At 49.8% G+C, this 12,855-nt stretch overlaps 2 protein-coding genes across 2 annotated transcripts; one reads left to right on the top strand and one right to left on the bottom strand.

Annotated features, from left to right (window-relative positions):
- Positions 1-884: 884 nt before the first annotated feature.
- Positions 885-4,455, bottom strand: NCLIV_018920 (conserved hypothetical protein; the record flags this gene model as incomplete). Its single annotated transcript, XM_003882086.1, has 6 exons — positions 885-1,025; positions 1,816-1,990; positions 2,329-2,590; positions 3,257-3,495; positions 3,920-3,965; positions 4,368-4,455. The coding sequence occupies 6 exons, from the start codon at positions 4,453-4,455 to the stop codon at positions 885-887; spliced, it is 951 nt and encodes a 316-aa protein (XP_003882135.1).
- Positions 4,456-8,004: 3,549 nt separating this feature from the next.
- NCLIV_018930 (GI15163, related) lies at positions 8,005-8,862 on the top strand (the record flags this gene model as incomplete). Its single annotated transcript, XM_003882087.1, has 1 exon — positions 8,005-8,862. One exon carries the CDS (start codon positions 8,005-8,007, stop codon positions 8,860-8,862), a length of 858 nt encoding a protein of 285 aa, XP_003882136.1.
- Between the last annotated feature and the right edge of the window lie 3,993 nt (positions 8,863-12,855).

Here is a 12,855-nt window from a genome sequence, read left to right on the forward strand (position 1 = left end):
TCGTGCTGGTTAGGCAGAGCCTCATGTTCGCAAAACGTGCACCAACGGCTAGCATGCTGAAGAGGGAGCCTAACAGTGGAACGTCATTTACAACTAGTGCTATCTAAAACTGGCTTCTTTCGAATCAGAGCGCCCATCTGTCGGTAGGAGAAGAACTTTAACATCTTCAGTAGGGGCCCCTAGTCTTAGTGTTATTCATTCCTGGAGAGAAAAAGAAATTGTCGCCACCCTTTAATACATTACCTTTGCGATGAGGCAGACTTTGCGGAGCTCTGGCAAGTTCATCAAGTCGACCAGCTTCGCGCAGTGGAAAACCGTTTGACAGAGTTCGCGTCCATATCTACGAGGAAAACAGGACGGTATCACAAGGACAAGAGCCACCCACATCGGTGACGTCATCTCATGCAACAAGCCCTTCTGCAATGCCATTGTCCACATTCTTGAAGCTATCGTACAAATACGCGTTTGTTCATTGAAGCGGTGAGGGGTTAGTGAGACAACTTTTGTTAGGGCGGTAATAAAGAAGCCAAACAACAAAAACGCTTACAATCTCAAACGCTATCATCTCTCCAAGAAGCAGACGTACGAACGTGAGTCATGCGAGGCGTTTTTCCGTTATTATCTTTTGTTGGAGAGCGACTCTCCATTTTTCTACCACAGCTCGAAACAAAACGTTACCTATATCATGGAGGTTACTGCAGTCATTGGAACGCTATTTCTCTAGAAACTCTTGTTGAGTGGAAAGACTTGAATTTCGGCTCTTCTTGCTGTTTGTTTGACACAGAAATACACGCAGATAATGATAGCGGTTGGAGCATATATATAGACGCATGTCGAGTGATGACTCAGGAGCTGTTTTCGTTGCTTATGCCGAGCTTTTCGCCCTACAGGTCTTTCAGTTTGCGCTTAAGAGTCGACAAAGTGAAACCTGTGGGATGCCGCTGAAGCAAGTACTCAATGCAGACTTGAATCTCCCTTATGTCTGTTATGCACTTCTTTCCACGTCGCTTTGCATCCGGAAGGCCCTGCGCGCACGAGACACCATACCACACTCTTTTGAGATTATCTCGGAAACGTAAAATGAAGTGACAAAGCAATATCCGCAAAGGCAGGCAGCAAGAGCACGTTATACACTTTTCTTTGCTGACAATCCGATCACCCGGGCTCGTGATGGCGCGTGCCACGCCACAAGTTTCTGTCCTCTTGCGCCGTAGATAAGGCTCTTTGCAACTCTGTTTGCGGCAACAATGTCATCTACCAGACGGCCTCAGAAGTGGCTACTGTTTCTGAAGCGAGTTCGTCTAGGTCACCACGTTTAGTCAAGCACTGCACGTTCTCCAGTGTTGCCGTCGTATGCCAATTTTATCGATTTCAACAAAAGCATGAAATGGGATCCGTTTTGAGCTGTTATCCTCGGCAACTGGGTAGACTTCCACATGTTTAGAAATACTCGCTTCTGCTTCTGCAGGGCTCGAAGCCGACAACGGTGCTCAGCTGGCATGGCTATTTCAGTTAAATGCAGCCCAGAACATAAAGGGCATAAAGAGTTAAACGTCAGCCTCTCTCGCGCGTTCATTCGATTCTACGACCACTTGTTTATCACAGTAGCTATATATATATATATATATATATATATATATGCATCCGACTCGACACGTCAATCAGTGGATTCATCAAAAAGAGTTGTTGCAGTGTTGATACCTTTGTCGGGCCATTGCTGGTTATGCGACCGGGGTCTAATCGTCTTCTGTTAGCACGGCATATCCAGTGTAAACATGCATGCAGAAAGACGAGGACAAGAAATCCCTGGCTTACTAGCAGAGCATTGGCAAAAACGGCGCAGGCTGTGACTGGTTTGAGGACATTATCTTCGTATGCCAGCAGGAACTTGGAAGAAATTGCAAGCTGAACCACGTGGCACAATTGACCTAGCGAAAACCCTTTGAAAAAGGGCAGGTCCAGCTGTTTCAAATACTTGGCCAAGCCATACCTGCGTTCAAATGGAATACAAGCAAACGTCGAATGCCTTGCGAAATTTCCGCAATTCCTTTTGATGAAAAAGCAACGGGAGCAGTCAGAGCCTCTCCATTTGTCTTGCCCCACCACAAATAGGAGGGAAGAGCTTGTGAGTGGCGACGACATAGTCAGTCTTCTGCCTACGACACCACGTGCCCGCGAATGGTCTCTACGGCAGAGAACCCGATAAAAAATTATCTCGCTTTGCCCGTAGGGGCAGCTAGTGCTGGGACTTTGAGGATAGAAGAAGCAGATACCGTGTGTCTGGTGCACAAGGCTACAATTTGCTGGCTACTGCCAATCTCTCCTCACCGGCCACCGCCAATTCCATTCGGAGCAGAGGAGCGCAAGAACGTATCGTAGAGGAAGTTGCTGAACTCGGCCCACATCGACGGGGGGTAGGGGTCATGGGAATCATTTATGTCTATCCATCCCTTTGCGTTGGGAGGATCGATGGTGAAGAACACGGCACGTTCACCTTGCCGGGGCAACCACTCGATACGGTACAGGGTCGGGAAAAGAGCGTATATTGCAATCTGCGCGCACACGTAATTCCGAACAACATCACGGTATCCTACAGAAACGCCGGCCTCCGAACGTACTACGAAATTCGACGCTACACAAAGCACGTAGGGAGGATAGATCAGAAGATACCGAATACAGTCAATCAAACTTCCTAAACCACCGTAAGATGGCACGCAGTAGCCTGATAAGCCTGAGCCCTGGACATGTTTGAGGACAGTAGCCGTTTTCCGAATTTCGAACTTACAAAATTAGTATTTACTAGATGCGAACAACCAAATTCCCGAAGTCTCCCCTTGAGATTGAATACGGTAGGGATGATTTGATCCGTGTAGAGGGTCACGAGAACGCGATGCAGCAAAAGGAGGTCCGCATTCCCAATCCTACACGGTAGAAAAGCTGCATGTAAGAAGCACACGCAGAACACAGCGTTCAGTGCTACCACAAAGTGGAGTAGACGGGCACATTCGCTGCATCGTTCATTTTCGAAACTCGAAACGGTTGCGGATCGGTCCAGTGTAACGCCGCATATCGCCAAATATGTCGGCAGTGGTGCACAAGAGCAAGAGCTTCAATCAGAAGCTCTCCTAATCCGTTTTCCTCCATTCGTGCAGCGGGCACGTAGGCACTAATTACGGACTACATGCTCTCGACACTGTAGTTACTCATGCGAATGAAGCCTCTCCATAAGCTTCGTAGGGACGTTGAGCGTCCTTACCCTGTGGATTCACTTGCTCCGTCGATGAGGTTTCCGATGGATATGGCTTCGTGTCAACAGGTGCATCCGACTCTAGAAGAGACTCGCACATTTTCGTAACGAGTGCATCCCTCTCAAACTCATCGCTCGACAAGCTAGCGTCAGTCTGGGCGAGATCAATGTTCATCGTTGCATTCTTGCCTATTCTGTCCGCTCTCTCAAAGGACAAACTTGGGCTTTTCAAGCTTTCGCTCCGCGGCCTGAGTAGAAGATCATTACATTCAATACCGGAAATTTTCATCATGACGATTTAACCACCAAAACTGTAGGCCTTAATGCAGACGGCTGCAGACCTTTGATGGATTACTAGGGGTCACGTGACGTCACTCAAAAGGAGTATACTATTAGGACAAGGGGAACCGCTGAAAGGGACTTTGAGTCAGCAGTCGACAATGACGGCCAAGGCAGCTCAAAAATACCATTGATGTAGAAAAGTGCTATAAATGTCGTGTGTGTGTCTATGCTTGCCAGTTGGATCCATCGTGACCTAGCTGCGCATGGACGTTTGAACCGGAATGTTGTTGCAGGACGGCGTTTCCCAGGTTATCACGATACCACACAGCGTGTCATCGCGTGGCGATCGTCCGGAAGCTCCTGCAGCGTCAAAAACAGGTCTCCTCTTACTGCTGGAACTGTAGAGGAGCAACATGGCTCGGGCAGAACCTGTTCTCTGAAGTCACCCCGGGAAGCACTGGCTTGTTCGTGTCTCCACAGCCGTAGCGCAATGCGGGTAGCGAATGCAGCTGCCCTCCCCCATCTGATTGTCCTCGCGATGAAGCAGCAGGGAAAGACAGAGGCCGGCCAAAAGGCAAGGCACACTGCCTCCGTTCGACGCTAGCACGTGGGTTCGCTGAGAACGCCATAGCATATTGGTAACACATGGACCATTTGAACATATGCTTCACAGTACACCAGCGTAAGGTCTACATGAAACCGACAGTTCTCGCCTGTAGCACCAGTTGCAGCTGTGTGCTCTACCTTTCCCACCCGGCGGCTCTCTCCCTTCCCAGAGTAAGTCTGAAAAGTAACACTGCGCCTTTCCAAAGTACCATCAGTCTGCCAGCCAGCTCACCGGAATCTACGGGATCACTTCGCCGGAAAAGCTGTTCATTCATCATAGCTGTCAAAGCTGGTACGCCGTTGAAGTTCTCGAAGTCCATCTTGGTGGCCTGCGTCCAACCCTTCAAATTGATGCCCCGTCTTTCACCGCTTCACCCCTCACACCTTCCGGGTTCTGTGGAACAAAAGTGTGTTCAAGCTCACGTAAGTCACGCATATACAAACCCTTGCAACGGAGCGAAACTTTCATGGCACTCGCGTTGCCTGATGCGCAGCTGGTTCGGGGCGCCGTGCTGTCGTTGTTCGGTAGATCACAGGCTGACGCAAAAAGCTTATGCCAACCTCTCCAAATCCAACCCTTCACAAGATGCATCAACAATGGAATGCCGGAATTATGGGTTAAACACCTACGGAATAACTATATAGTTTTCGAAATGCACACAAACTTCACACACTGCCCTCGGAGACGAGACGGTGATATACAGGCCAGCCTCGAAACAAGGTCTCGTGAACACGTGGAGGGTCAATAGCTAACTCAGCCTCAAAAACTGCGGTCATGCTCATACTCCTCATGACAGTCTTCTCTCCTCCCGACTACAGGAAGAACTACACAAACGCAACCAGAAAAATGAGAAATCAGTCTCTTACAGAGTCATGGAGTCTAGCTGCACTGTTCTCGCGAGCCGGCCCAAGTTCAAAAGGTGGACGCAAATTCCGTGACGAATCCGTTAGCTAGCTGGGCTGACGAAGCGCATCTTGACACTCTTCACAGAACACGATTGTGTAATGGCGCCGCGGAAAGCCCGTTATGTCAAACGTGCCGCCATTATGTGCAGTTGGCATCATTCTGACCGAAACAACACAATGCGTACACTGTAGCCAGTGCACTGGCACGCATATGTCGTATCATTTGTGGGCAGACACCATTTTTTTTTATAGTGGCTGTTGTTCAGTCTAGCTAGTGATTTGGGCCACCGCTTTGCTGACGGTTCCATGAATGTTGTTCGCTCCCAAAGTTTGCACTGCTCGCTTGTTTCCCGAATGGTGGTCACCCACAAAAATTAGAGCTCCAATGCTGAACTGCACAGCCTGTGCCAATGCTATGGCAACACCTACGCTGAAGGAAGGCCTGGCTACATCCCTACAAATAGTTGCCTTAAATAACAAGTACTACATTTCCCCCTCGTCTAGTTGGAGAGAGCAAGTTGCTTGCCGCCACAAAAAGTGTATTTGCATTCTTGCTAGCCTCGTAGTGAGATACAGACTATGCCTTCCTCCTTCCTCCCGGTATGTTAAGGTTGGTCACCCCGTACGAATACAAACGACTGGCAAACAGCGTCGAGAGAGAATCTAAGCGGGATCCCCCCAGAGTGACAACACTGCATCAGACCACCCATTAGTCAGGAATCGCACATCGGGTGCTCTGAGGTTCATATTCTTTACTTCGGGTGTTGCACTGGTCTGCTCGTGAATTTACTTCAGGAAGTCCGATACAGGAATGCAACCGGCGACAAAGCACTCGATGACTATCTCGACTATTCCTGATGTCGCTCGATGCACTGCCTCACTCTGAAATCTGCCCCGGAGTCCTTCCTTTCCGAGAGAAGAAAACCCTTTTGATGTTAGCACCTCAACTGCAGGCCACATTATGCATATCGAACTGTGTGCAAGGCAGATTACCATACGGTCACTTTGCAAATACAGGGACAGGCACGCCTTTTCTAGCACTCTCCGAAAGCGACAAGCACTCATTGAGCGGTATAGATTGTCCTCGATAAAAGAAAGTCCCGTCGACTCAGACGTTCCTCAGCAGGTTCACATGCCCTGAAAGACTTATATTTTCGAGCGATGCCATGTAAACGCCGATGCACCATCAACGATACACTAGTGTATGCGATACGCAATACTGTATGGCCTGCTCGAAGCGGCCACTATGATTTCCCCTTGTGGAAATGACGCAGATTCCTCGATCGCGGTTCACGAATCACGGTGACTGCTGAGAACTAAGAGCGTCTGTTTGACAACTGACCCCAAGACCTGCGAGCGAAACCCCTTATTGTGACCCAGTGAACAAACAAACGGTACAGTCAATGTCCTGCCTGAGGCAGCGCGCCTATGTATGTGTCTTATACCTGAGGATAATTTAGAGACTGTTTGCTGCAGCCCATTGTCTGGTGTATGAGGATGGCCTGTTTTGCTTCACTGGCCCACGATGCAGCAACTGAGGAAGCTTGGTCCAGTTACCAGTGAGACTCCGTGCTGCTCCATGAGCTACAAGCATCCTGTAGTATGTGTTTTGGCATGTGCGTACGAGAAACGACGGCCTGAGCCACTAGGAGGGTGAACCAGTAAATCTTGTATCATCCGCCCCGGCGACCTGAGCCACTAGGAGGGTGAACCAGTAAATCTTGTATCATCCGCCCCGGCGACCTGACGTATATCCTATCTTGTGATGTTAAGGCAAAAATGACCAGGCGTAAACTGATTGAGGACACGCTGTGCAGGAAGGCACAGTTCCATTGCCTCCGTTGAGGTACAATTGTCATGCTGTAACGGCGGATATGCATGCATCGTTTGTCCACACTCGTCAGGATTTTCCCGTCAGAGAGACACGACCTGCTGCTGTTCTCCTGTCTCAGCTGCTGGACGGCGTCTGACTCGGAAATCCGGTCGAAAAACAAACGTCGCAGCGGATGTTGTTAGCGCCAGCCGCGTCTTTTCGCTGTGTGCATGCGTCGTTTTTTCATCCCTTGTCCCGTCACTGTCTGACACCTGCAGCAACCCACTGCTTCCACGGAAACATTCGGCATTAATGGTTTTCTGGGGACACCTTGCTTTCTCTTTTATTTCTTGTTTCCTAGTGTCTTTTGTGGGGAAACGCTCAGTGCAGTTCTTCCGCCTTTATTCGGCGGTTCCCTCGGGGCTAGGTAAGCCGCGTGGCTCTTTTTCGTCGTATCGAGTTTTTCTTTCTGTGCACTGCGGCCTCGCCACGATGCCACGGCTGCGATCGGGCCGTGACACAGCTGATTTCCCCAGCGCTCCTTCAGCGGCATCCAGTGCCGAGGGAGCGAAAGCCGGTTCCAAAGGCCGCTTCCCCCCCCTGCGGAGCAAACCGGATGGGGACGTCGCCGCCTATGTAGCCGAGTTACTTTCCTTCCCGCCTCCCCTCGTTTCGACAGGGAATGGTGGTCTTCAGGGATGTACTTGCGGAGCGAACAGTAGCAGCTGTAGCTGCAGTAGTAGCAGCTGTATTGACTGGGCAGCGCTGCGTTTGGAGCAGCACACGCGGCGTAAGCAGTTGACCCTCCTCCGGTGTCCCGTTCGTGTCATGAGGAATTTCGCACTCAGCGTCTGTGATTTATGTGCGCTGCTGTCCACTATTTGGCTGTTCATCGCATGACTGTGTGGCTGTTTGCCGTCTCTGCGTGCCTGTTCGGTTTAAGCTACGTGGAAGGGCCCCATCTATGGTATCTCCACGAACTCTGGATAGATGTGCGTCTCGCGGTTTGTGGATAGGACTCGGTGTCCTCAGCTCCATCGGTCTCGGAAGCGGCATGCATAGTGGCCTTCTTTTCCTCTTTCCCCAAATATACTTCATTTGCTCGACCGCCGAAGCGTGTGGAAATCTCGCGTTCGACGCCCGATCGAACATGTGGGAGCACGTTCTGAAACCCGGCGAGTATTTCGCGTGCGAACCACAGTCGGCCTCGCGCGACGATGCAAGCGTGACATTTATGGGCCTTGTCTTGAAGGCGTTTCCGTACGCCCTGCTGTGGGGATTGGGCACTGCACTCGGGGAATTGCCCCCCTACGCCGCGTCCTACGCAGCCGCTCGCAGCAAGTTGGCCGATGAAGAGTTTGCAGAGTTGGAGGAAGAAATCCGCGCCGGCAAGCCTTCCATGGTGACCCGCATGAAAGTGTGGATGCTGGAGCTCGTGCAAAATTACGGCGCGCTGTCGGTGTTTTTGCTCTCCTGCTGGCCCAACATGCTGTTCGATCTCTGCGGCATCGTGTGTGGACACTTCATGATGCCCTTCTGGGAATTTTTCATCGCGCTGTTCTTGGGGAAAGCGGTCGTCAAGACCTTCATGCAGATCGCCTTCTTTGTCTTTCTGTTTTCCTCGAAATACGACCAGCTTCGAGCGCACTTCGTAGGAGAGGTCGCCCGGATCTGGCCCATCAGCTCCATTGTGGAGAAAAAGTATGGCGGCGTCGCGCAGTTCGAACAGTTTGTCCTCAAGGAAATCAACTACCTGCGTGCAGGGATCGAGAAGAAGGGCGCAAGCGCTTCTGGCTGGTCCGTCTCCACGGTGTTTGGAGGGATCGTGGCGGCCTTCATTTTCCTCTTTTGTCTTGCATGCATTGAGCAATTTGCTCAGATGCGCCAGAAGAAGCAAGACGAAGAACTGAACGCCCGCATTGCCGAAATGCTCGACGAGCAAGACCACTCAGCCTCGCCGGCGGCTGACAAAAAGCGAGGAAACAAGATTCACGACAAGGCATCATAAGCGATGACCCCTCCCCCTTGCTTTCCAGTTTTCCAGTCGCTGTTGACAAAAAAGCATATATATATATATATATATATATATATATGCATATCCACGCGTATATATGTGTATCAGTAAAGTGTTCTGTATATCTACACGCGCAGCCTCGTATGCGTTCATACATGGATACGCACAAGTACGTGCGTATGCCCAGAAATGCATATTGGCGTACTGTTTACCCCCCTGTGATTCACAATTGTCGGATTTCCGTTTCGATCTGGTGCTCCCCGGTACCGGGTGCAGCCACCCCATCTCGTGAGGGCAGTCTACCGGATGAAAGTTGGCGTACGGTAGTTATTTTAGTCCCTCACTTCGTGTTTTTGCCGTGAAGAGTCACTGAAGTGAAAGAGAGAACATCCGTCAGTCTCCTCTTTCTGGCCGCCCTTCACAAAACGGCGCTGGCAGCCCGTGTTTTGTTTCTCAAGATGTTGCTGTACATGTTGGTGTCCGCTACGTTGGCAAACGCTGCGAAACAAACACTAAACTGAAAAGCGCACTGCATCTCCCGTTTCGAAGTATGCCACTTGCCGTTTGAAAACACACTCTCCAGTGCTCCGGTGCCATGCCACGCCGTAGCGCTCTCTTCCTGTAAATTTTTGTGGGGAGCTCGGTCTTACGCGTGTGGGCTCCTCTTGTCTTTTTTTTGACAACCTAAAAACGCGGCAAGAAACGGGCTCTGTCACCTACTGCCACATTCAACAGATTTCTAAACTAGCAAGCACAGAATAATCGAGGCAGAGTAGCTTTGTAAGATATGATACTCCAGAACGGAAAAAAGGAAAAAAGAGGGCACAGAGTCCGCAGCCAGATGCGTTGCCTCTTCGGATGCACATTCATCAGATCAGTGCTCTCGCTGTACGAGTATCCAGTTACGTGCAAGTTTTTTTGGGGACACATAACTACTACACCATCCCCTATGAATGTTTTACACTGAGACGATGCGAACACTTCTGGTGTATAGAAAACAGCCTCGCATGCCACTTCCGCATGTTCCACTGACGTACGGAGCAGTACGTAGTGTGAACGAAGACGGCTCCATGCCTGCATCCTTAGTTGTGATAATAACGGACCAAGAGTTGCTGGACTTAGTTTGTGGTCTGTTTCTGAGAGACAGGTTGGGAATGATCTCAATTACAGACAACAAACTCGTGGTCACCCAGAATCTCAAATTACTGTGGCTGGCCGCCTTGGGCCAACCGCATCAAGTTCGATACCTCCCATCATCTCTACAACGTAGAGTACCCAAGTCATCTTCAGCAATAGCGCATTTTTTCAACTGACTACATGGGATATCCTAGAAACTGCTCGTGACACGCTCAGCCTGCCGAATTTTCCACGGTGCGTAGTACAAAAAGTGATTTTGAAAGCTTTAAGACTCTATTGCTGCAGTAATGAAACATTCAGTTAACCCCGTTTATTGTTGTCTTTACCTTTAAAAAAGTATTTGCACGTTCACGCAAACGCTTGTCTTATCCCGAGCGGCGTCATCCTACACTCGTGCACATGAACAGGGAAGTGTGTCGACTAGGCGAACCCAACGCGCTTCACAAATACAATCAGTATAAGTCTGTTGGATTTCCACGGCATACGCAGTACTTGTAACAGACGCTACAGTTCCGACGAAAAGGCTGCCGGTGAAAACGGTGTTGCTCATCGGACCGGAGCCTCGCACGCGAGTCTTTGGCACCCGTGACCATTGACGAACACACATCTCCCGCGAACAAACTAGTCATCCGTGCTTGTTACTGTTACCTCAGCAGCACTCTGTTGCCTTGGGAGTCAAGAACCTGGAGACGCACCGAGACATTCGGTTACGCCGTGTGCAAAACACCACAGTTGGACGGAGTTGGGCTTCGTTTCTACGCGTACACGAAAGACAATGTTTTTCTATCCCCTGAGGTGTATAATGAATCCCTCACGCGCTAAGAGTCACGCGATGGATGCGACTCAAGCATCCCTTGAAACCTGATCAAAGCTTCGCTGTCCAGTGCGACGGCCCAGCGCGTTGTGACGTCAGAGCACCGATTCACGAAAAAGGCAGCCGCTTCTCTAAGATCACACGCAAGATCGTCAGCCAACTCTGAAAAACCTTTCTACGAGTGCACTAACGATGCGAGCAGACACACCCCCTTTCAATGACTCAACTATGGCCGATCGCGCTGTAGTGATGCTGAAAACGCCATCACTCGATTACAGCTGACACCACACTCTAAGATTTTCTGACACAGGTGTGTCACAAGTGTGTGAGTCGAGGTTCGTAGTTTCTCTTCTGATTTATCAGTTTTTTGTTCTGTGTTCTCTTGGTAGCTTGACTTTCTAGACAAGAAAGGTGGAACCCGTTGTACCTGCCACAGCAGAATTCCAAACAGACACTGCGTTTCCAGGGTTCTGGAAACACTGTTTGGCTCGTAAAAAAAGCTGATGACCAGGTGTGTGTGCCACGCGTTATGCTTCCCCTGCAAAACCGCTTCGTCACCGGAAAACTCAGAAGCGGTGCTCGTGAGAAGACACTCCGAAATACGTGGAACGGTGTGCAAATACACACATTTATATATATATATATATACGTAAGTACCTAAAAATATGTGCATCAATCGTAAACACCCGTATACACGCACAGTTATGCCACAAAAGTGCTCGAACGTTAACCACGAAGACACATCGCTCAGTCATGCCTTAGCACTTAGCTTCTTTCCCCCTCGGGTCCTCCCGAGGTGTCTCAGGACGAATATGCGGCACTGTTCCCCGGTGGAAATCAGCTGTTTGATCTCCGCACAACAGGAGCGTGAGAACGCACGAGACGTGCACATTCTCTCCTCCACTCAGACGAACGAGACTAAAAGTCTTCATCATCTTCACGCCGGGATTTGGCCGATTTTAAAAAACACGGAACACAAAGGAAAATACATCAGAAGCCAAGTGACACAGGAATCCACAGTGAAAAGCAAGCAGAGGCGCGATGCGGCGGAAATGAACACTGCACAGTCTTTCAGAAGAGCGACACCGTGCACTCCAGAAGCTTCAGTTCACCACACCCGATGCACCGTTGGAGAATTGGTTCACCCACCTCTCTTGCGCTAGGAAGGTCCACATACCCTCAACTCAATGACAACCCCTTTAAATATACAAATATATATATATATATATATATATATATATTTGTGGGTTGTGCCGATGGAGATAAAAGAATAGCTACACATACACACGTGTGCAAATGCGCACATATATGTACCTATATGTATGCATGCATAGGGAATGTATTCTTCATCTGTGATATGGAAAAGAAGACCCGTGCACGAATTTCTCGCCGGACAGTATATTCAGTGCACCCTGTTTTCCTGTCACAGAAATCGGAGACAGAAAGCCGCTTTGCGCCTTCTGCGTAGGCCGTGTGTCTATCCTGACTTTAAAAATTAAAAAGACACGAGAAAGCGTCTTCGCGCTTTCACCGTTCAGGACAAAAGCGAATACCGTCCACAAGTTAATTCTTTCCCTTTATCTACATGCTCCTCGAGCATCCTCTGCAGAAGCACCATGACACGTCTATCCACACAAGAAAACGCATAACATGCAGATGTACAAATATGTGCATGCATAGAAATGTGTCACTGCGACGCGAGGACCTCGACCTCTCGCAGGCGTTGCCGCAGCGCGCACAACCTCGGCACACGGGTCTCGTTTCTTCGAGAAACTCCCCCCCCCCCCCCCCCCCCGGCCTCGATGGGGACGAAGCCACGTCTCGGTTAGCTGAACGAGACCTGTGCAGAGAGTGTCCTCTCCACATTCTTCGATTTTTAAAAAGAGCACATATACTGAACGAGTCGACTGTTGCAATGCCTCCAATGACAGTCGACTCCTAACCTGCAAATATTCCCTGACTTTTGGCAATCCCAATCACACAGCAAGGCGCACGCGCAGATACCGCCCCACATAGACCTATATAGATAGATAAAG

Source organism: Neospora caninum, chromosome VI, assembly GCF_000208865.1.
Source record: "Neospora caninum Liverpool complete genome, chromosome VI".
Classification (NCBI taxonomy): domain Eukaryota; phylum Apicomplexa; class Conoidasida; order Eucoccidiorida; family Sarcocystidae; genus Neospora; species Neospora caninum.